Consider the following 25,364-nt stretch of genomic DNA (forward strand, 5'->3'; position numbering starts at 1 on the left):
TGCAGTGGGCACGGATTCAATCCCTGGTGGGGGAACTAAGATCCCACATGCCATGCGCCATGGCCAAAACATAATAAATTTTTTTTAATACAAAGATTCATTCATATACAAGTAAAAAGTAGAAGAACTGAATTTTCGACTCACTTTTCATCAATAAGAATTCTATTATGCTTTTTGGTCAAATCTCACTGCAAGATACTCAAAGTAGAACAATTAAGGGGTGATCTTTATTTTAAAATACCAGAATTCCTATTTGAGTGCGTGTAAAGCATAAACACTAGTCCATAAAAAATAGCCAAAGATCCTTGCCAGATCCTTTTTTTACGTTGTTCCTGGCTAGATACTAATTCAGATTAAAACAAAATTTCTGGAATGATGGGATACACTGCCTTGTTCAACAAATATCAGAATGCCCTCAACCTGCCAGGCCTGGTCCTAGACACAAGGGATGAGTTAACTGCCAACACATAATCTTTGCCCATAAGGAAGTTTTAATAATGGGAAATAAGTAAACAAAATATACATACAAGTAAAAACATCTATACTGTATCAGGTAATAAGTGATTAAGAAAAACACCAAGTAGGATAAATGAGTGACCAAGTGAGCACATTACATTTGGACAAGACGATGAGGGAAGGTCTCTGTGAGGTGATATCTGAGCATAGACCTAAAAGTCAAGAAGCGAGCCATGCAAACAACAGTGGAAGAAAGGAAAGGAAGTGTAAAGGCCGTGAGAAAGGAAAGAATTTGTGTTTGTGGCTGGTATGGGCACATAAGGAAGAAAATAGGATATACAACAGAATCAAGGCAGAGGCCAGATCATGGATCTTGTAAACCAAGGTAAAGACTTTGGATTTCTTTCCTAAATGTAATTGACAGTCACTGGGAGGTTCTGAACAGGAGACAGACATCTGATTTACATTTTAAAATAATCACTCTGGCTACTGTGTGGAGATCAGACTGGACTAAAATAAGAGTCAAGGGAGACAACTGCAATATTCCAGATAAGAGCTGATGGCTGCCTAGATCAGAGTGGTAGGGTGGAGGTGTTTGAGCAAAGCAGACGGGCCGATTTGATTTTTTACTGAAAATATCTGTAAATGTTATGAAGTTAAGTTTCATAAATAATGTGTATTTTGAAATGGTAACAAAAGGTTATCTAGTCCAGTGCTTCATAGTCAATTAGTAATGTCAAGTAGAATATAAGAACAAGATAGCTTGAAATCAACTGGCACAAAGGGCCAAACTAACCAAATGAAATGATATATAGTAATTTTTAATTTCATTACACCATCTGAAAAAAAGATAAAACAGCTAGCATGTTAGCATAATGTCTAAAGGCACCAAATATATCCACTCCACAACCAACTTATGAATACAAGCATGCCTCGTTTTATTGTGTTTCTCTTTATTGCTCTTCACAGACACTGCGTTTTTGTTTGTTTGTTTGTTTTGTTTTTACAAATTGAAGGTTTGTGGCAACCTTGTGTGGAGCAAGTCTATTAGTACCATTTTTCCAACAGCACTTGCTCATTTCATGTCTCTGGGTCACATTTTGGTATTTCTTGCAATATTTCAAACTGTTTCATTATTATATTTGTTATGGTGATCTGTAATCAGCAATCTTTGACGTTACTACTATGACTCAGTGAGGTCTCAGAGGATGGTTAGCATTTTTTGACAATAAAGTATTTTTTAATTAAGTCATGTACACTGTTTTTTTAGACATAATGCTATTATTGCGCACTTAATAGGCTATAGTATAGTGTGAACAGAATTTTTATATGCACTAGGAAACCAAAAATTTCACGTGACTCACTTTGAGATATTTGCTTTATTGCAGTGGTCTGGAACCGAACCTGCAATATCCTCAAGGTACGCCTGTACATGGCAATGAATAATTAAAGGAGCCTAAGAACAAGAAGTCCAGTTTTATCATTCAAAAACACAGATAGCATAACTGCCAAATTTCTGTCAGACTGTGGTTGATTCAACCTCCCTGATTAGTGATGCTGAATACTACAGTGATATATAAGAAAAATCACTGTTGACCCAGGTCTGTCAAGAAATTAGACAATTAGAGATAGTTACTCACATCAGTCAGTCCAGTTACTCACATCAGTCAGTCCAGTAAAGTTAAAGTATTAACTCCTATGGTTCTTAGTAGGGTTTGCTAGCTTGTTGTGGGATTCCAATTAAATATCTTAAGAATTAAATAACCAAAGACCTAAAAAAGCTATTTATGTCTTACAAATGTAAGAAATCTAAAATATCTATATTCACATTATAACTGTGATAGGTATGACAACTGGCCAAATTATGACCTTACTTGCTAACAAGGACCTTGTTTCAACCTAGTCCACCAAATGCAGCCACACCAACTCCTTTACTGCTTAATTTTGTATAACCAACTTCCTGCCAGGTATCATGCCAGCAGGCTTCAAATAATTAGCAATTAAGAGCAAAGTTGATCACAATTTGAATAACAAGTTTAATTCCGCTAAAATCACATAATGAAATAGGATAGGATATTATGAAAACTCACGAACCAAGGGAAAATGGGCAAAAAGCCTCCCAAAACTGCAATAATTCACATACAGCAAATATGGGCTTGATTTTACTCAGGATCAGCAATGAAAAATTCATATGATCTACTACCAAAACAAAAACTCTTGGACACTGCCACTCAGAAGTCCAAACTCTCTCCTAACACTGTCAGTAACTGCACTGCAAAGCAAGCAGTCAAGGAGGTGACACTGGTTTGCCTACCTGTTTGAAGCTGTTCTTGCTGAAGCTCTGTTTGTTCTACTTGGTGAGGCTGACTGGAAAAGCTCTGGTTATAACTGGTCTGGTACTGACTTTGCTGTTTTAAAGTTTCTGGTTCATTAACAGGAGGAACTGGGGCATTCATATTGAACACCTATAAGTAAATAAAGTAAATGATTAGTTCTTCCCTTCATGCTAATCATTTCCCTACTTTTAACATGGCCATGGCAGATCTCAATTCTGGTTTTACCTGAAACATAACAAAGACCATTACAGAAGTCTCAGAGATCTCTCTCTCTCTCTCTCTCTCTCTCTCACACACACACACACACACACACACACCCCTCAGTTCATGCACTTCAATGTCGAAAATACATATATACCATACAGCACTTAAAGCAGAGTATAAATGGGGATTAAAAATCTAAAAAGACATATAATCAGAAGCCTTGGAAATGCTATTATAAATGAGAAATCTTTTTAAAAGATGCAAGCCCCTGATAAAATATCACTTACAGAAATTAAATCTAAGAACTTTAATTATTTTATCTTTATTGATATTTTAATCAAAAATTATATCTTAAGCATTTAACTCTGAATTTTCCTGTGAGCACTGTTTTGGCTGTATCCCGTCAATCACAGTATCTTCATTAGCATTATTTTCTAGAAATTCTGCAATTTAGAGATGCTTCCTGAAGAACCAGGGTGAAGTATCATAATGTCCATTACTTTACTTTGAGATATACTTCAGTAAAATAAAAGATTAAGCCAATATGGCAAAGTGTAAACAGTTGCTAAATCTAGGTAATGATCTGTATATATATAATAGATGTTATACTAGTCTACTTTTTTCCATGTTTAAAATTTTGTTAATCAAATCAAAACGGTGAAACCACAAAATAAGAAGACATGGGCACATAACTCCTAAGACTCAAATTTATCTCTGGGAACAGAAAAAAATGAGAGTTTGTGTTCAATTAAATATACCCTACAGTTAGGGTAGATGCAGACTCAAGCACAAAGTTAAATAAAGACTTTCTGTTGAGACTCCAGCATGAAGATAGTACACACCAGGCACTTAATGTTAGCTGAATTAATTTGCTTACCGTTTGCATGGACTGGAATGGAGCTGCATTTACATTGATTCCACTGCTATGTAAAGGTTTGCTTGTACCAGCCTGGAACACCTGAGGCTGAGAAGCAGCAGGAAGGGATGATGCTGCTGTAGTCTGGTCTGTATTTAAAGAGATTGTTGCCTAAACACAAAGTGAATAATCGCACTTTAGTGGTAAACTAAGCCAAGTCTACTACCCATACATATGTTAACAAGCTCAACTATTTTATGAAACAAAAATACTACAGTGCGTGCACTGGGTCCAAAACAAAGAGACACTATATTAACAGTTATTTACCTCCACCCAATTCATGTATAATTGCCTCATCAAGTTTACAAGCCCTGGTAACAGAACTTGCCTGAATCTGGTCAATTGGTTCCTTTTGTGGTCGTTGCTCGGTAGCATGAGAAGGCTGGTACAAGGGTTGAGATGCTGTATACCCCTCACTTGTGGATGAAACCAAAGGAACCTACAAAGAAGTAAAGAAATCAAAGCTTCATTCTGTTATAAACCACCTTTAATACATACAGGGCTAAGAAATAGATATGATAAAGAGACTATAAAACCTAACAACTGCAAAAATATATTATTAAGGCTCAAAGTTAAATAAACCCTAGTCCAGTTATGAAGCTCCCCACAAATGTAGATAACATCTACACTAAGTTTTTAAATTATGAAATCTAAAATGTCTTCTCAAATTCTCAGTTCAAAATTAAAAACCTTCTTCCTTCATTATAATTATAAAACACAAGGATTAACAAAAAAACTTTTTTAGTTCATCAAAAGAAAAATAAATGTAAAGATGGAAATAAAGGCTGATAGCTAGCTACCCATGCCAGACTTGGACACTTATCAAATTCCTACCTGGTTTTCATAAGCTAACTAAGAAAGAGACCCAAGAAGTGATTAAAAACAAAAACCTGCAAAAATATTTATATCACTCTTACCTGTGTAGCTTCTGGTTGTACAGAAACTTGATTAGGTTGAGCAAGTCTAGATTCAGAATGAACTGCAAAATTGATCAAAAAATACTGTCATACAAAATCAAATTTCTTCAGAGATGTCTAAATACCTTTACTTGCTCTTTAAAGTCAATTTTCTATAGCCAAATCCTATATAAACTTTTCAGCAATCATGAAAATAAATGGGGAAGTATAGGCAGGATTTTAGCTTTCAAGTGAGCATTTTCGATTAATTGATAGTCATTGTAAGTCAACTGTCACACTGGCCTTCACTTTGTTTTTGCAAAGTGTTAGTGAGGCAGGACTAATGAAGAGGTATAGAGCAGAATGGTAAGAATCAACGCTAATGTTACCCACAAAAAGCCTTTTAAAGCAGTAACCATAAAGTAGCATTACTCTTATTCAAAACTTTTAGGTAATATTCTGTAACATTTTAACATTATCCACTTTCAATATAATTTCAAATGTTTCCACTGGAAAAAATAAAAACAGACCTTTAAAAAGCCTATATTCAATTCAATGTGCATATTATTGCCAACTCTCACCATCCTTCCACTACTCTCCCAAATCACCGTTAGACAGATAATCAAAAATACAGTATCTTTCGTTAGCCATTTGGAAATCATCCGTTTTCACGGGAGAGTCTAGTGAACTCAGCCTTACCTGAACATCTAAACAGCTTTACAGGTTACATCAGTGCTGAATGTGTTGACTGGCGCAGCTAAGAAAACTATGCACTTTCTTCCTCTGGTAGAGCTCAAAAAATGAACACTGATCTGTTTTCTAACTCTTGGTAGAGATATGAGCTCCCTTTACTTTAGAGAAATCCTAACTACCTTAACCATATTAACTGTGTTCATTAAATATGCTATTACCAGCAACTCCTTTTATGTCACTTAAGATTAACAACATTAAATGTGTTACTTTACATGGTTCCACTTTTATGCCCTTAATGCTGACATGCTGCAGGAAAAAAACAAGACTCAAAATTACTAATGGTCCTAAAGAGATGCTCCACTTAAGCTGATACAAAGGCACCAACCATATTTAGTATGCTGCTGTTTCAAATAATGGTGTAAGACTAGTAAGAGTTTGAAATTTACTCTCTCTTCCACTTTCCTCTTGAGCATTCCCTTACCCACTCCACTATTTTTTACCCACTCCATCTCATTTTTTATTTAAGTAATAAAATGTTCAGAGATTCTCCTAAAAAGCTGCAATCATCCTTCAGAGAAAGACACCTGTTAATACTAGATTTATTCTTAGATTAATTTTGAAATTTAAATAGCCAAGCAAAATTTCATTTATACACAAAAACAAGCAAAACAGGTCTACAGTTTTACAAGTCAGGAAGTGGTTACTAATGGGGCAAGGAGAGAGGTAACTACTGACTAAAAGGGAACACAAGTAGGCTTCTGGGGGTACTGGTAAAGTTCCACTTTTGGGTGCTGGCATGTTCAAGTTTGTGAAAACTCACTGTGCTATAAATTTACACGTACTTTTCTGTATATCTGTATGCCAATAAAGTTACCAAAAAAAAAAAAAAATCCACCACCACCAACGATGGAACTACAGAAATTATTCATATTACAGGAAAAAACAGTAACATTTCTCATCGAATTAAAAGATACAGAGACTTCCCTGGTGGTCCAGTGGGTAGGACTCCACGCTCCCCATGCAGGGGGCCCAGGTTCGGTCCCTGGTCAGGGAGCTGGATCCCGCACACATGCCGCAACTGGGAGTCCGCATGCCGCAACTAAGAAGCCCGCATGCCACAACTAAAAAAAAAAAAAGGATCCCGCATGCCACAGCAAAGATCCCGCGTGCCACAACTAAGACCCGGTGCAGCCAAAGTAAACAAACAAACAAACAAATAAATATTTTAAAATAAATAAACAAAAATAAAAGATACAAGAACTAAAAGCATTAAAAAAGAAAAAAATTAATTTTCATAAACTTTACAAAACCTGAAAGCACTGGCTCTATACTTTATTTCTCACATAAACATGTATCATTACTAACCTGGAGGGCAAACCAGCTGGGGTATGTCCATGTTCTGTGCTGGATTCATAGGCTGTGCAGATACAATGGCAGGATCAAGGGTCTGGTTTTCAAAATCCAGCATTGAATCCTACAAGTTTAGGTAGAATGTAATGGAATTAAGTTAAATAATGTAAACATTTAACCCTTCTGTCATAGTGCTTGACTAAACTGCACCTACCTGTATGAAATTATAGGGCCCCTGCATTTGCGCCATAAGGTCCTGTACTCGCTGTCTTCTCACGAGGGGATCTGCCTGAGCCACTGGGGTCAAAGAGTGGGGCTCTGGTACTGAAGGAGATGCAGCCTGAGGTTGCTGCTGGAGTGAATTTACCACCTAAAATGGGAGAGAAGGAGAGGAGACTGGGTTGGTAGAATGACAGAGCTCCACTCATTATCATCATGACTGGTCCCCAAATTACATACGCCACCTACACTGTAAACAGAATAGCAGACTGGAATGTATTCAACCTGACCAAATTATGCCAAGTTTAACATTCTGATCAATGCCATCATTTCTACAGTGTTCCCAATTCCACAGGGTCACCATGTAGCATTTCAGATTTACCTTGTAAACTGCTTTCAAGAAAGACTACCTGTGATAACTTCCTAAAATCGTGTATTTTGCTTAAACTGTTAGTTAAGCCTTCTATATTAAGCAAACCTATATATCTATATCAAATATATATCTATCTCAGTACCTGATATATAATGAGCATTCAAGAAATGTTAGCTATTATTATCATCAAGCTTTGAGTTCCTATCATTTCATTCTCTCTGGCAATACCATAGGATCAAGCTCTATCACCTCATCAAAACTGCTACAAAAGCCAAAGCTCATTCTAACTGTCATTTTTCTAGCTCTAATAATTTCTCCTGATTACTGTTTTTAGTAATTCCCTGCTCTGCTGAGAAATATCACTAATTTTTATGACATCAAATTTATATTCCTCTGTCTGGCTTTTAAGCCTGGGCAAGTCATATCTGTTAAGCCTGGGCAAGTCACAACCTATTTCCTTTGTAAGCAATACTGAGCTAACAGAGCCTGGTAACCAAACAGCACTAGGGTGAAGGAGAAGTCTAAGAGACACTCCAACGTACCCCTGTAAGGTAGTCTTTCTGAAGGCTATCCATGTGGGAGCCCAGATTTTTATAGAGCAACCTGATAACAGACAAATCATGTACTTTAATAGACAGATTAACCCCATAAATTATAAATGGATATTTGTATATTTTTTTGTAATTGGATCAGCAAAGCAGTGATTATATTAAATATCCACAAAGACAAACAAATCACCTTTTAAACAGAACAGTCTTACATAATGAGTTTGTTATTCTAATAAAGGTACTAAGAATGCAAAAGACTTAACAATCTAAAATTGTTCTTAGGAGAGATAAGAATTACTAATTTAAGACAAAAGACATCAACCTTGTAACAGAGAACTCTTACCTCAACTGTTTCAACTGTCCACTCATCTACCTGCTCCTTTTCACCACTGCTGAACTGTGTTTCTGCCATAAATTGTCTATTTACATACTGCAAAGCAAAGTAAATGTTTGAGACCTCTGTTTGAAAGGCAGAAAGGGAAAGCTAGCATTAAATAAAAATCATACCTCTGTTGATTCAACTTCACTTTGTTCAGTGTATTCTTCTGCAGGCTCAGGTTCTAAGAGGTTAAAAAATGATACAAAAGAGTGTAAGAAAACTTTTTTTAAGTTAACAATTCATTTAAATCCAAATAAGTAAACAGTTCACCATCACATAGTCTGAATTTATTTACAAAGTTATAGTTAACGGTACGTTTCTGTATTTTATTATTCTTACAACAATATATTCAGAAAGTGTTTTCTTTACCATTTATTCCACAATTATTTTAGTTTCAATAGTAATTATTCTGGATCAAGTGTAATGCCAATAAAGCAGCATCCTAGTCTCCATTTTAATCTACTTGGTAAAAGTGGTAAGCAGGGAAAAAAATGTCTTGGGAATTCCCTGGCAGTCCAGTGATTAGGACTCGGCACTTTCACTGCCTGGGCCTGGGTTCGATCCCTACTTGGGGAACTAAGATCCCACAAGCCTCACAGCACAGCCCAAAACTGCCTTACTGCCTTATATTGATCTGCAACCATAAATTCCATTGATGTGCAACGTTCCCTTCTAGTTTCAACCTAATGCTTACCATGTGCCAGGCACTGTATACATACTTTACAAATTACTTCCTAAATGAAGAACCTGAGGTACAGAGAAGTTCAGTAAGTTGCCCAAAGTTACATAGCTAATACGTGTTGTAGCCAAGATTTTATCCAGGCAGTCTGATTCTGGAATCCATGCTTTTACCCATTATAAAATTTATGCTCCAACAATGCTCCCTATAGTACTCAAAATTTTATTCATCATCTTACGTTATCATAAAAGTCCTCACAGTAAATGCTTACCTACCTATTAGTGATGTGCTAGGTGCCAGAATAGATCTCTGGTGACTGAGGAATTTATAGTTCAAGATCATGGAGTTATAATCACTCCATCATAAAAAAAACAGAACAAAACCTCATACCATTCACCTCATATACTGGCATTGTAAGCAGCAATAAATTTGCGTACATCAGCCAAAAATCTATTTGAAAAACCTTACAACAGTTGCTCCCTTATCCATACTCCAGCCTAGCAATACTGCAGCAACAGAAATACCAGTCTGTAACAGTCATCAACATAAATAAGATAGGGGCTTCCCTGGTGGCACAGTGGTTAAGAATCCACCTGCTGATGCAGGAGACATAGGTTCGAGCCCTGGTCCGGGAAGATCACACATGCCATGGAGCAACTAAGCCTGTGTGCCACAACTACTGAGCCTGTGCTCTAGAGCCCGCGAGCCCCAACTACTGAGCCCATGTGCCAGAACTACTGAAGCCCACACGCCTAGAGCCCGTGCTCCGCAACAAGAGAAGCCACCACAATGAGAAGCCTGTGCACCGCAACAAAGAGTAGCCCCCGCTCGCCGCAACTAGAGAAGAGCCCGCGCACAGCAACAAGGACCCAACACAGCCAAAAATAAAATAATTTTAAAAATAAAACTAAAAAACAAGATAAACAACTGATATTTAATGCCTCTGGGAATTACTCTTAACATGCTTTGTCTTGATATTTGGTCATGCTTAAAGTTTCTTTAAAAACCTAAGTGTACAAATAGAACTAAATAACTGTATAGCTTGAACTGTGGCAAAGGAAAGTAAATCCAGGACCCTAAACTAAAGCTCACATCCACCTGAGTACTCACCAGCTTCAGCTACCTGGTCTTCAACTGCAGGTGCTGAGGCTGCCTCTTCTTCCTCACACAGCCCATTCTGGTGGTTGTGAGTGCTGTCAAAGTAGTTTGACTGGAAAACACGCTCAACAATTTCCTTTAGAGCTTTATCTAAAAACAGAATATTAATTATAGTCTTGGACTATCTGAGGAAGCCTGATTTAAAAGATTCAACGTTCTACAAAATATAGTGGCAAGAAAAAAAACCCCATCAACTGTTACTTAAAAACATAAAACCATTAAATTCCAACAGAAATTTATTACAGAATAATAGGGAACAAGAAATTATTTGTATTAAATTTTTAAGTATTTTAAATAAGTTAGTCCAAAAAAATGCTAACAATTATCATTTATTCATTCGATAAACATTTATTTAGCACCTAACTGTATGTTAAGCAATGAACTAAGCACTGGGGCTACAGAGAGGTATGTAAAAGATACAGTATCTGCCCTCACTAAGCAAACAGTCCAATAGAGAAGAGTTATCAAATACTCACAAAAACAGTAAAATTACATCTGTGAAAAGTACTACACAGAAGTACAATGGACTGGACCTAATCAGGGAGAGACCATGAGAGGCTTTTCTGGTGTAAGGGCTGCAAGAGCTGGGATCTGAAAGATGAGTAGTAGAGAGGAAACAAGTGTTTCAAGGCAGAGGCAACAGCATTTACAAATCCCTGAACACAGGGCGCCAAATACAAGAAAATTAAAGTATGCATTGTGGCTGGAGCATAGGGAGGAAGAAAAAGCATAAGGAAAGATGAGTCTGGAGAGACTGGTAAGAGACAGAATATGCAAGGTCTTACAAACTAAGGGCAAACGAATATAAAATGTGATTAAAATAAAACCATTAAAAGATTTTAAAGAGGAATGGATGGTGACTTCAGTTAAGAGGCTGCATTAGACAACTGAAAGGCAGAGAAGTAGAGAAAGAGAAGTAGATTCAAAAGATATTTAAAAGGCAAATAAAATTGTCAGAATTTGGTACGTAAAGGGGACAGGGCGGTAGGGGAAGGTTTGTGTCAGGAGTTAATCTCCATTTCCTGGTCTTGTATAGCAGATGTACAGCAAGACTATTAATAGGTCACTATACAGAAAAATGAAACTTCAGGGACGTTATATCAAAGTATTATAAACTTAATACTATTAAAAGTAAAACTATAGGGGGATTTCCCTAGTGTCACAGTGTTTAAGACTCCACGCTCCCAGTGCAGGGGGCCCAGATTCGACCCCTTGTCCGGGAACTAGATCCCACACGCATGCCGCAACTAAGAGTTCACGAGCCACAACTAAGGAGCCCGAGAGCTGCAACTAAGACCCGATGCAACCAAATAAATAAATATTTAAAAAAACAAACAAACAAGTAAAGCTATTGGTAATTCCCTGGCAGTCCAGTAGTTAGGACTGCGCTCTCACTGCTGAGGGCCCAGTTCAAGCCCTGGTCAGGGAACTAAAACCCCACAAGCCGCACAGCACAGCCAAATAAATAAGTAAGTAAATAAATATTAACGTTATACACACACACACACACACACACACACACACGTTTATTTATTTATTTGGCTGTGTCGGGTCTTAGTTGCAGCACACAGGATCTTCATTGTGGCATGCGGGATCTTTCACTCTTCTCTAGTTGTAGCACGCAGGCTTCTCTCTAGTTGTGGTGCGCGGGCTCTGTTGCCCAGCAGCATGTGGCATCTTAGTTCCCCTACCAGGGGCCAAACTTGCGCCCCCTGCGTTGGAAGGCGGATTCTTAACCACTGGACCACCAGGGCAGTCCCAATAACTATTAACTTTTGAATGCTGAACACTTCACATGTTTTCCTTCTCCCGCTTCAGAATCTCCTGCCTCAGAACTATTTTTTAAAAACTTATGAAAACTGAATGCACATAAAAACACTAATATGAGTAAATTATATCTTTCCATTAACTATAAAGATGTTACATTCCTCAGATGCAGGGATGAGGCCAGGTAGAAAATACACCAAAACAAGCTACGGCTTACACTTTAACCCTTGTTACTCCTCAATAGTGCTCATGAAAATTTTATCAGGCTTGACCTAAAGCTACTTTTTTAAGCTAACAAGTTTATACACATGTCAACTGCTTTCTAATCAAACTTCAAGTGGGGAATTCAGTACATATTTGTAGCAGAACTAAAATCAAGAAGCCAAAAACTTTTTTTTTAATGAAGAAATACAGACAACACAAGTTAACAAACCAAGAAAATGATTTCTTACATGAAAAGACACAAAAGCATTGGTTCCTCATATTTGATTTACCCATCTCCTTAAAGCAAATACACTCCAAATTACATCATGCAGTTTTTCCAAAAAAAGTATAAGCTCTTTTCAACCAAATAGCTAAAAACAGGGTATAAACGGGTATTTTTGCCTTAATGGGTTCAAAACTCTACTTCCCTAAATCGACATTAAAAATAGCTAAGAATCTACTCCCTGATTTACTAAGGGGTTAAAATCTAAAATTCCTAATTTACTGAGGTAGTGTAACTTAAAAATATCTTTTTTTTAAAAAAAAATCAACATACAACTGCATATTTACAGTTAAGGAGTTCACATATAGAATACTGGCCTAGATATTAGCTTTTTTAAAAACACAGAAAAAAATGAATGTCCCAAATTGGCAGAAGTTTAAGAAAAACTAAAGATAGACTAAGGCAATGACCATGAGTAGAATGTATGGGGTGCAGTAAATGTTTTTCACAAAATTTCATCTGTAAGGAAAAACCAGTCCCCATCTAATACCAAAAACACTGAAAGTCAATTTGGTATTAATCTGTCCACCTCAAGCAGAATAAGTTATGAACAAAACCATGTTAATTTAGGACTCCCATCTTTATAGATTTTTGATTGGTTGATGCTGGTGTTTGACTTACACAAAAAAAATTGCAAAAAATAAACAAATGAAAAGATACAAAAAGGAAATAAACCAAAAAGTAAACAGTGGATTAACGTTATTTACACAGTTCTAAAATTTAATATTTATTTTTATTTTATTTTATTGTGGAAAGAACACTTAGCATGAGATCTACCTTTTAACAAATTTTTTTTTCAACAAAATTTAAGTGTACCATATATTATTGTTGACTACAGGTGCAATGTTGTACAGCAGACCTCTAGAATTTATTCATCTTGCTTGAATGAAACTTTATGCCCAGTGATTAGTAAGTCCCCATTCCCCCTCCCCCCAGCCCCTGGAAAATACCATTTCCTTCTTTGATTCTATGAATTTGACTTTAAAAAAAAAAAAAAAAAATCTTTATTGGAGTATAATTGCTTTACAATGGTGTGTTAGTTTCTGCTTTATAACAAAGTGAATCAGCTATACGTATACATATATCCCCATATCCCCTCCCTCCTGCCTCTCTCTCCCACCCTCCCTTATCCCACCCCTCTAGGTGGTCACAAAGCATGGAGCTGATCTCCCTGTGCTATGCAGCTGCTTCCCACTAGCTATCTATTTTACATTAAATTTTAAAGATTCTTAGTCACAAAATCAAAAGTTGTCAGTGATACTCACAGGTTGTTCCACATACAGGTTTTTCCTTTCCTTCCAGCAAGTCCCACAGGTGAATGGAGGCATGTTCATACTGCTCATTCAACCTTATAATAATAATAAAACAGCTAGTTAATTACCTTTCGGTTGTCTACTCAACACAACATTTAGAAATTTTTATTATCAAATACCACTATACCTCAAGCTCATGTCCCGTTCAGGGTCTGCTAATTTGTAGAACTCATCCAGCAACGACAATTCCTCTTCAGACAATATTGGCACTCCATTCAAACCTTGCTTCAGGTCAGTTCTCACTTCGTCATCTCCCAATTTGTCCAAAACATACTGCAGCTCAAGCACAGTTTTTAAACGTTTCTGTTCAGCTTCTTCTCTCATAAGCTGCTCCCGACGTGCTGTCTTCTTTATTGTTTTCTGAATCTGCATAAGAATATAAACATAGACGTAGAAATAAGTTTTACGAAACTCCTTTACATCAATTTCAGGTCCAATGTAAATAAGACATATTTCATTCATTGAGTTAAATGTGACCCTGATATACAAAAGAATGACTCCCAACTTAAAAACAGTTTAATAAATAATCTGTTTTAAGTAGCTGTTAGAAATTCAAAATACATCTTTTCCTAGAAGGTATTACACTATGGAAATGGTATTAATGAAACAATATATTGGGGATTTGCTTCAAAATAATCTAGCAGGCAGGGAGCAAGGGAGTAGGTGTGAGTATAGACGAAATATAACTGCCCATGAAATCATGGTAATTGTAAAAGCTAGGTATAGGTAAATGTGAGTTCATTATAGTCTTTTCTTTAGTTTTAAAATTTTCCATAATAAAAAGTATAAAAACTAAAAATTTTAATTAAGGTTCTGAGACAATTAAAAAAAAAACGAACCACAGCCACAATAAAAAAAAAATCTTATCTATGTCTATCTCTATGAAAAAATGGTTCAAAATACTAGTTTCAATTGCCTACTATTGACTCGCAAGAAGATGTCAAACCCACTACTACCTTCTCATCCCAACAATCCACCGCTTCCATTCTAGGAAGAAAGGCAGGAACGAGAAAATAAGTCAAGAAAGCAAAAGAAGTAAGATAATAAAGAAAGCCACTTCGGATGAAATGAGGAGTTCAAGTAGGGAAGACTATGAAGACTAGAAAAGGTAGGCTGGATCTAGGTTAAAGAAGCTCTTGAATGCAAAACAAAAAAAAGTGTTTAATAACTGTGGAAAGTGCAACAAAGGATCAGAGTTCAATAAAAGGACTGCCAATGAAGTTAAAGGCCCAGTGAAAAGTTCCTGAAAACACCAGTGTTAAAAAAAGAAGCAAAGGAGGATACAAGTATTTTCATTTACATAGTGACAGTAGCTTCAAAATAGATTCTATATTAAATTGTATATAGCAATTCTACTTCTGTGACCCATATATTTTTTTTTAAATCAGAAAAAAGAAATTGGGCAGGGTTCATCAAGCCTGAGGCTCTGATCTAAGCTAAGTGGAACAAATCCCTATTTGGGTGTAAATTAAATTTCCCTTACTCTGTTTTGAGGGGTATCAATCTTTTCCACCTTTAATCAAATTTAATAAGTAACAATAATATTAAGTGCATGAAATAGATCAGTTATGCATCAAATACTGTTATAAGCACAACCCTATAATGAGGCACTATTACTGCCTCTCCCCTCTCCCTTCTCCTCCCATCCTTTCCTTTCTACCCTACTGGCTCTGTTTCTCTGGAAAACCCTGACCGATACAGGTCTACTCTTTCAAAGTCATACAGCTATTAAGTAAAAGTGGCAGAATCAGGATTCAAATCAGGCAGTTTGGTTCCAATCAGAACTCTTCATCTCTGTACTGCATTGTCTCTCATCACATAATAAACTGTTTTGTTTATTCATTTCACCAAATCAGAGGCAACTTTAAATTTCAACGTTGTTATAAGCCTTTCTCCAAATAAGCTAACACTAATTCAGAAGGATATTACTTTTCTGGTCTCAACTTTCAACAAATTATTTGACTTTGCTCATATTTAGTTTTATCCTGCTCCCAAAGGCTTCTGTCACATCAAAAGATGTTTGGCGAAAAACACACCACTTCGTTGGATCAAGAGTTGATACAAGTGCAATATATTAGTCGGCCACATCCCTTAAGATCTCTATGGAGAAAGTAGTTACCCATTATATCAACAGGTCTCTTTATTTTCTGATAGTTAATGGGATTGTAATATAGTCATGAGGCATAAAGGAATACATGGAAGATAAATGTCTATCACGTTTATACAGTTATCTCTCCGTAGCCAAGGGGAATCAATTCCAGGACCACCCCCCACCCCACCCACTGTGGATACCAAAATCCATGGATGTTCCAAGTCCCTTACAGTCCGCACTCTGTATCTGCAGATTCAACCAACCTAGGATTTCGAACCTTGGATGAAGATCCCGCATATACAGAAGGCTGTTATATTTGCATAGATAATTTTTTAAACCAACGATACATGTCTGTCATATATGAAACTCAGTCCTTTTAAAAGGCATCTTTCAGGTGTTACACTAAACTTTACAGAATTGAAAAGCATCTTAGATATAATTGGATCCAATCCTCTCCCCCTTGCAGACAGCTTATCAACAGTAATGCAATTAAAACTCGAAGAGACAAATAAAATTTTCTGCCCTCCTCATTTTTAATATTTCATAAACATATATGCTATTTTTTACTTACATCTTGGCTTAATGCCATGAAACTCCTCTGTAGTTCTTTTGCAAACTCCAAGTTATTTGTGACTTCCTGGTACTTAGATACAGCATCCTAAAATAACAAAGAAAGAACCCGACTTTACTGGAAACACAAAGAAACACAAAATTAATTTTCTTATTAAAATTAATGAGCATAAAATCTTAATAAAAAAATATAACATCTTTACCAGCTGATCTTGATTAAGCCTTTCCCCTTTGTTCATTCGTTCCTGATAATCATCAAGCTTGCCCTATATTAAAAGAAAAAAAAATTATATTCCATACTGAAAGTATATACCAGCTTAACCATGCTAAAATAACAAACCCACATAACTCTAAGTTTGTCTCAAATCTTGCCATAAATATACTTTTTAGATATACTACAGTTTAAGTTAGTATATAAAATAGCTTTAATTGTGAGTTAAAACATGAATTTAAATACCCCAGCCATGCTGAATGATACCAAATACTGTTATTATAAGCCAATGAAAAAACGCTGCTTATTTTTCAGGTTTCTCAAAAAAGATATGCATCAGATGGCCCAGGCATATAATACTCATCCACATGAGGGCCACAATTTGGTGAAAATCCCAGTTACACCGAAGTGAGCATATCAGACATTTTATTAAGTGTTAAATTTTTGTCCCTCCCTCCCCCTGCCAAAGAATTCATGTAAGTGACATAAAAGAGTTTATTTTTCCTGAATAAACACACATGCATATTGTCTTTGATATGCCTCATTCATTTCCCTTGAACTGAAATAATTTCAAGCTATCATATCACCTACAGGCACAGTACACTAGTCAACAGCTTTGCTTTTGTTATTTCCTCACAAATGTAATTAATGTGCAAGAGTGGGGGGAAGAAGTTAAGCCTCTGGTTCAAGGTCATCTCCCTCCCCCCCACCCCTAAGCTGAAAACTTTGGAGGTTTCCTAGGCTACTACTATTAGATAAGCACCCCCTGCCCACCCCCCGCGGAGATACTCAGGTACTGAAGCACAGTTAAAAATTCAGATATTGTTTTAATAAGTTGAAATCTAAATTGGGGGGGTGAGGGGGGCAGGCGGAACTCCCTGGTGGTCCAGTGGTTAAGACTCCATGATCCCAATGCAGGGGCCCGGGGTGCCATCCCTGGTAAGGGACCTAGATCCTGCACACAACAACAAAGATCTCACGTGCCACAACTAAGAACCAGCACAGCCAAATAAATAAATATTATTTTAAAAAATAAAATTTAAAAATTAAAAAAAAATTAAAAAAATTTTTAAATAATCACAGTAAATTACAAACATATATAATACTTTACCCTTAGCAATAATAAAATAATGAAGAAACCAAATACAAAGTAATGGTCTGATAAAATTCAGAGGCACAGAAACAAGTTTAAAAGCAATGCCAGAAAGGTGTTTTAGGTCAAATGATCCATTTTCTTTATAGCAGAAAAAGACAGTAGTCAACTTTCATAGCCATTCTACCCTAAATGAAACAGCCTATCAAAATTCCTTAGTTATACTGAAGGTAAATCAATACAATCATTAAAACATTAAAGGATGATGAAACTATCCAATTTTATTTAGGTGAACTATTTACACAATCAACAAGCTTCCAACTAAACACATATAAAATTCAAGTCTACCAGATGAAAATCAAGATTTTTACACTGGTATGACAGGCCTAACCCCATGTGCAAAAGACAAGCTCAATTGCCTCAAACACTCTGAGGATGGAACAAAGACAGTTCATTCATTTTTTTTAAAGGGTAGGCTACTTTTTCTTTAAGAAATAAAAAACAAGATTTGTTTTTAATTATGATTTAGGATGTAATAACAGCGTTATAATCTGCATTCCGCTATTTAGAAATATACAAATAGAAGATATTCAAGGGAGGGTGGCAGGGAGGGAGACGCAGGAGGGAGGGGATGTGGGAACAGATGTATATGTATGACTGATTCACTTTGTTGTAAAGCAGAGACTAATAAAAAATAAATAAAAAATAAAAAATAATTTTTAAAAAGAAGATATTCAAACAGAAGGGGGGCCTGAAATTTAGTGTCAGTACACAGTTAAAATTCTAGCAACTAGGCAAAAGAAAAACTATTAGCTTATACCTTGCATTTATTATCTTCCCTTTTTATGGTATTATACATTTTTCAAGGAAACTGTTGTTAGACCAGGACATTAATACACAGTGAATGTCCTACATATCCCACAAGGGATAGTTGTTTTTGTTCGTGTTTGTTTGTTTGTTTTTGCGGTACGCGGGCCTCTCACTGCTGTGGCCTCTCCCTTTGCGGAACACAGGCTCCAGAAGCACAGGCTCAGCGGCCATGGCTCATGGGCCCAGCCGCTCCACGGCATGTGGGATCTTCCCGGACCAGGGCACGAACCCGTGTCCCCTGCATCGGCAGGTGGACTCTCAACCACTGCGCCACCAGGGAAGCCCAAGGGATAGTTTTATATACCTAGCTTTTAAAAAATAATAATAAATTTATTTATTTATTTATTTATTTATTTATTTATTTATTGCTGTATTGGGTCTTCATTGCTGCACGCAGGCTTTTTCTAGCTGTGGCGAGCGGACTTTTCGTTGCGGTGCGCGGGCTTCTCATTGCGGTGGCTTCTCTTGTTGCGGAGCATGGGCTCTAGGCGCACGGGCTTCAGTAGCTGTGGCTCGCCGGCTCTAGAGCGCAGGCTCAGTAGTTGTGGTGCCCAGGCTTAGTTACTCCGTGGCATGTGGGATCTTTCCGGACCAGGGCTCAAACCCATGTCCCTCCCCTGCATTGGCAGGCCGATTCTTAACCACTGCACCACCAGGCAAGCCCTATACCTAGCTTTAACTTTGTCATTTAATGTCTTGAGAACTTAAAACTCCTGAAAAATGCTCATATATATATATATATACATATACACACACACATATATGTATGAAAAATACAGATTTTTTTAAATGTTAAGAATGGTACCTGAAAAAAGAGTGGTACATGAGTGGTACAATTATAGGTGGAATCTTTTTCCTTTTTTTGTACACTTAGATGTTCTGCAATAGACATATAATAAAAAATTAAAATCTTGGGCTATATAAAAGATGTTAAGATTGTTAGATTTCAGGATATTGTCAGGACTTTCACCTATAATAATCCTTGAGTATGAATCTATATTATCCTAAGACAAGATATCCTATAGCAGAAAAGCTCCAATTTTCCACACAATAGGAAATTTACTATTCAATCTAACCCAGAGATCTACGGCAGATTATATTTTCTAAAGATGGCTCCCACATACTGTTCTACAATGTGACCTTGGCACTTCCCCATTAAGAACTAATCCAATTCCTCTGCCATTTTATTGAGTGGACGCCAACCAACAGTGTACAGTGGAAGTAATCCCGTATGACTTCCAGGGTTGAGTCATTAACAGCACTGCATCTCTACCCTGTTTGCTGGTCACTAAAACCAATCATGTTTGGAACCCTGAGCCATCATATAATAAGTTCAATAACCCCGAGGCTTCCATGCTATGAGGAAGCTAAGCCATGAAGACAGGTCTCATATAAGAATTCTGGTCAGCAATCCTAGTGTTAAGTCATCCTAGCCCAGGCATCAGACACATGAGTAAACAAGGCTGAGTCTTCCCAGCTGAGGCCCCAGGCATCATAGTACAGGTCAACCCCACTGCATGCCCTGTCTGAATCCCTGACAGGCATCTTCTGTGCTCATGATGCGATGAGGTAAGTGTTAGAGTAATCTGTCACACAGCAATAACTGGAAGGTTAAGAGGTAAATAAACAGAGAAAGCAGCTACTTTGTGAAACTCAGCTTCATAGTACACATCTTCATGGAATACTGTCATCAAAAAGGGATGCAAGAAGACCTCTGTGCAGCCAAAATAAAGATCTATGCATTAAATACAAGTAGAAGAATTGTTCATTTGGGGTTAAAATTGGTAGTATGAACTTAGTCACTACATAAATAAGGACTTGCTTGTCAAACTGACAGATCCAGCATTAACCCCAACAAAAACAGAGAGGCAAAGACAGGAGTAAAGGACTCCAGACAAACACAGCTTTTTTTCTTCCCTAAGCTAGAACATGGTTCCTAACTTATAAAGTGATAAAGACAAATTTGTTAACTACCCATATCATCCACATAAAATGAATATTAACTTTTTTTTTTCAGGAGAATGTAGTCATTTTTCTAGCATCAGGTATCTTAATCAGAAAGCCTACCACAATATTGATATAACTGAAACCTCCCCTCTTAGATTCTATCTTGAAATATCTATAGTGAAAATTCAATTTAGGGTTCCTTTTTCAACTACTGAGCAGCCTGAATGTATTAAAAATTCATTTATAGCACCACATATGAGCAAGATAAAAAATCAGGCCATTTTCCAGATTACTGAGTCTCTAAAGCAGAACCATGGGATAGCAGTGGGACAGACATTACCCAGTAAATGTCAAAAGACTATATAGTCATGTAATCCTAAGAAATAATTATCCCAACAAGTGCTGTCCAGTCCTACTCTCCTGTTTCCCTGTTGCCTATAAGAGTTGACAGTATTTGTTATGTGACAGACCACATTCAAATTTAAAGTATCAGGGAGGCACTATTATCAATCATATTTCATCTAAATGGAAACTGAAAGAAAGGGCAATTAAATAACTTGCCTAAGGTCATATATCCCAGAAAAATTATGTGTGCCTCAACACTTGCCCACTCTGTATTCCAGCCACCGCTACATTTCATTTCTGCCCCCCTGCTGCTGTTTTCCTCCTTTTCTTTCTCCAGAACACAGTACACCCAGATCTTCCATTCTTCCCAAAGATTTTTTCATCACCACCAAAGTTACTTTATTGAAATGTTTTTTTTTTTTTTTTTTTTTTTCTTTTTGCGGTATGCGGGCCTCTCACTGTTGTGGCCTCTCCCGTTGCGGAGCACAGGCTCCGGATGCGCAGGCCCAGCGGCCATGGCTCACGGGCCCAGCCGCTCCGCGGCATATGGGATCCTCCCAGACCGGGGCACGAACCCGTATCCCCTGCATCGGCAGGCGGACTCTCAACCACTGCGCCACCAGGGAGGCCCTATTGAAATGTTTTTTAAAAATTCACTGCAGTGCCATGAGGGTGCCAGAAGATAAATATCCAAAATAGCTGTTCTCCAGAGATTTCCTTCCTTCCTGTGATAACCAACAAATTACACAGATGAATAATTTTAAAAACATTTTTAAATTAAACAGTTAAAAAGAAATGGCAAAAGAGATGATAGACTCCAAAAAACCAAAAATTCTTCAGCTAGACAACTGTAAACAGTCACAACAAGAAAGATTAGGAGAGACAACATCTTTAGCTCCACTATCTGGGAAACTATGTAACTCGTTCTCAATTAAGGGGATCTCCAAACTGAGGCAGAATACTTAAAAATGAAGTCTAAAATAACAAAAGTGGTAAGAACGCCTAGCTATATCTTAAATTATTTTACGTCTCCAGGCCAAATAAATCACGTCTGTAGTACTGAAAGAACCTGTAGAATGACGAATGGAAACACAGAAAGACAAAGATTTCTCTTCCTCTCATCTTTCCATAATCTTCAGTGGCCCTTCTACACATTATTTCAAGTCCCCAATCCCTGCATTCCTGTTCTTCACCTAGAAACATCAGTTCTGACTTTGCCCACACAGTGGTAGGCAGCTGACCCTGCCTCCAATTCACCTTCCACCAATTCAACTGAGACTTAGTTGTTAGTAAAATTCATAGAAGACAGGAAAGGTAGTAAGAATCAAGTTTCTTCAATTTTTAAAGGGAGGTAGAGAGAACATACAGTACAATCCATTGATGATTCATAACACCTCTCTTCAAATGCTGGAAGCCTTCACATGCAGAAGTCTGAGTTGTTACAGAAAACAAAGTAAGTATTAAACAGTGGTGGCAGGGATGTAACTCTAACATCATGAACTTAAAGAGTTGTCCAAAAATGAAAGAGACTTTCACTGAGAAATGAGCATTCTACCAGGCCCTAGAAGAATGATTAATGCAGAAGCTCAATGAATACCTGTCAAGACTGCAGGATTCCTGAACACTGAAGAACAGAAAAAGGATGCTAAAATAAATATTATCTAAGGTCCCACTGTAAGATAATTTTTCAGGCAGATAGCTAACCAGGAGTTTAATTTGACAAGATTTTTGTCCAACTGAAAAGAGAAAAAAAAAAAGATCCTGTAAAAACCTTCATTCCTTGTCCATGGCAGTAAATATGTAGTTAAGTCTGAATGAATGGAAGCACCCTAGCAGGAAAATGAAAAAGTTTAATTTCAGCATCACCTACTTTGAATTATATTCTTATAAAGTCTAAATAAAGCTTGTGCATTTGAAGAACAAATGATCAAAAAAAAAAAGAAAAGAAAAACAAACGATCATAGATAATCTTAACAATGTCTTTTGAATTATTAGTTGCTTTAATCAAACTACGCATTAGGATGAGTCGGTACAACTGGTTTATATACTCTGCTGGGAGTATATAAATGTAGAAAGATGTGAACTGTAATTCATTTAAAATGGAGACCAAAGATTTTTTCCCACTGATTAAAGTATATTTCAGCTATTTCTATGTGTGGATAAGAGTATTAAGGGGAATGCAATGAAATTTCTAATAATTTACAATGGTCCAAATACCAACCAACAATCATCTGTCCTCCTTCCTAAGGCCTTGCTTACACTACCTACATTCTAAAATAAGTGTGTTCTATTTGGCTACTCATCAACTCTACTCACTTAAAAAAAATCCTTCAGGAAAAATCCCATTTCAATAAAAAACAGTGCAAGTAAACAGCTCTGTACAAAAAGCATTTTCCCCCTCATGGATTAATCCATTTTAACAGGGTTTTACTGATGAAGCTACAAATACTTCTATGTAATGATTTACCCAAACTAGCAAATACTGATTTAGCATATGCCCTATGCAAGGCACGGTGTGATGTTAGTAATAGTCTCTGCCCTCCAGAAGCTTACCACCTATTTAGAAAAATACATAAGGTAAGAACATAAGGCAATATAAAAATGTAAAGGAAGTGTACAGACAATGGGTAGCACAGAAGTTAAAGGAAGCAGACTGCATGGTCGAGAAGCGTACCTTCCCCTTTCCCCAGGAAATACCAATTCTGAACTCTGCTCAATAAGGTCTCTTTCATCTACGTTTTTACACTCATGCTCTATCCAACAAAAGCACTGGTATTTAGCTAGTGGGAGAAATAAAAAGATGAGAAGTCAAGTACCTTACAATTCCAACTTTGGCTGACCTTCTCTTCTGCTACTCCTCTCATTCTTCTCTACTGCATACATACTATTCATTTCCTCTCCCAAAAGAAACCAATTATTTAAAAATATCCAGAAGCTTGGAAGACAAGAATTAAGATGTAACGGTTGACACACCTCTGATTTCTCTACTGGTGATGTTATCCCCAAATCTTCTGGTCTGTAACATACCAAATTTGAGTAGACTGGCAAATGTGCATTTGGGGCTTACCTAAGCATAAAAAGAAACTTCAGAGTTTAAACTTTAAGAGTTCATTTCATTACAGTAGGGATGTCCCAGTGATACCTGGTACAATGGGACTTCAGCTGTACTGCTAGTTGCTGGAGCCCATTACCTAGACAGCCTACAAACACAAATTTAACAGTGAGACGTTAATAAAGGTCTATCAAAGAAAAAATAAAAAGCTTTTTTCTTTTGCTTTCAGCTTTTTTAAACAGAGGAACTCTTAACACTCAAGTATTTGAAGTAAAAAGGCTTTACTTGGTTCTACAGGATCAGCTTAAACATGAAAAATTACACTTACATTGCAGAGCATTACAAATTCTAATTATCCCTCTAAAACATTACAAGAGGCCTTGGAATTCACCCATTTCAACCTGGGTCATTTTACATGAGCATCTCAATTTCCTCTTCTGTAAAATAAATTGGAATAAATTCTCAGATGGCTTTAAGCTCTTAAAATATCTTAGATTCTGTAATAGTATGATAATAAAATTAAGGCCATATTGTTGCAAGTTTAAACTTTTGCAAGTATTTATTAATTTTTTTAAAGGTGAAGTAGTACAAGGCTAATCCTCATCTAGTTCTAAATGTAAACTAAGAAATTAATTACGTAAAATTATGACAAATTGTATGCTTAATCTCTAAGTCACACAAAATGTATTCTGATAGAAACATCTGCCACATGGGAATGATCCTAGAGTAAAAGAATATGGCCAGGTTAAGACAATACATTCTCATTATCATGCTTAGGATTCTACTCTCATTCTAGGAAAAGGTAGTGATGTTATCACATGACGGAATTCACCTTTTCCTTTCCAAATTCAAATTTTAAACACTTCTCTATGTCACACACTCACAGAGCACACCCAGACAGGCAGAGAGAAACAAATTAAGCATTATACTTTTTTTCTCTGTGACAAGGTGAATGCAAAACAAAGTAATCTTGCCCTCTGCATTGCAGAGGAATAGTTCATGCAACCAGTGGAGAAACCAACACAGAGATTTTAACTGTCAACAAAAACTTCAGATGTTATCCCCAAGAAAAGATTTTGCTTATAAAACAATTATGAAATTTTTTGTTCAAAATACTTAGAAGAATTCTGTACAACAGCTGCACTGAAAATTCTAAATAGAGGCATACTGCATTGCTCTGGAAAGAAATGTTATCCTTTCTAACACTGGAGAGTATCCTTTTTCAGAATAATGTTAACTGCAAAGATATAAAGAGCAAAAAGACTTCAGGAAGTATGAAAAACAGTACACTTTGGCTATCACTTCTGGTCACCTATTGGTTACAAAACTGCCAGGCCATTCTGTTAGACAACACTGATTAATCTTTCACCTACCAAAGTCACCACTGTCTGAACTTAATATATTTGCAAA

The 25,364-nt window shown here is 36.7% G+C and overlaps 2 protein-coding genes across 2 annotated transcripts in view; one reads left to right on the top strand and one right to left on the bottom strand.

Annotated features, from left to right (window-relative positions):
- CD59 (CD59 molecule (CD59 blood group)) overlaps window positions 1-25,364 on the top strand; it is a 519,147-nt gene that overhangs the window by 187,611 nt on the left and 306,172 nt on the right. The gene's annotated exons all lie outside the window — the stretch shown is intronic.
- The window catches only part of CAPRIN1 (cell cycle associated protein 1), a 35,133-nt gene that overhangs the window by 5,506 nt on the left and 4,263 nt on the right, over window positions 1-25,364 (bottom strand). The window contains exons 3-15 of the mRNA XM_060102728.1: window positions 16,640-16,702; window positions 16,438-16,524; window positions 13,902-14,140; window positions 13,727-13,809; window positions 10,160-10,297; window positions 8,499-8,551; window positions 8,335-8,421; window positions 7,066-7,221; window positions 6,867-6,975; window positions 4,830-4,891; window positions 4,241-4,351; window positions 3,874-4,023; window positions 2,771-2,921 (exon numbers count right to left, since the gene is read on the bottom strand). Of these exons, the coding sequence (XP_059958711.1) occupies window positions 2,771-2,921; window positions 3,874-4,023; window positions 4,241-4,351; window positions 4,830-4,891; window positions 6,867-6,975; window positions 7,066-7,221; window positions 8,335-8,421; window positions 8,499-8,551; window positions 10,160-10,297; window positions 13,727-13,809; window positions 13,902-14,140; window positions 16,438-16,524; window positions 16,640-16,702 (1,489 nt within the window). The remainder of the gene's footprint in view (window positions 1-2,770; window positions 2,922-3,873; window positions 4,024-4,240; window positions 4,352-4,829; window positions 4,892-6,866; window positions 6,976-7,065; window positions 7,222-8,334; window positions 8,422-8,498; window positions 8,552-10,159; window positions 10,298-13,726; window positions 13,810-13,901; window positions 14,141-16,437; window positions 16,525-16,639; window positions 16,703-25,364) is intronic.

Source organism: Mesoplodon densirostris, chromosome 7 (assembly GCF_025265405.1).
Source record: "Mesoplodon densirostris isolate mMesDen1 chromosome 7, mMesDen1 primary haplotype, whole genome shotgun sequence".
NCBI classification, from domain to species: domain Eukaryota; kingdom Metazoa; phylum Chordata; class Mammalia; order Artiodactyla; family Ziphiidae; genus Mesoplodon; species Mesoplodon densirostris.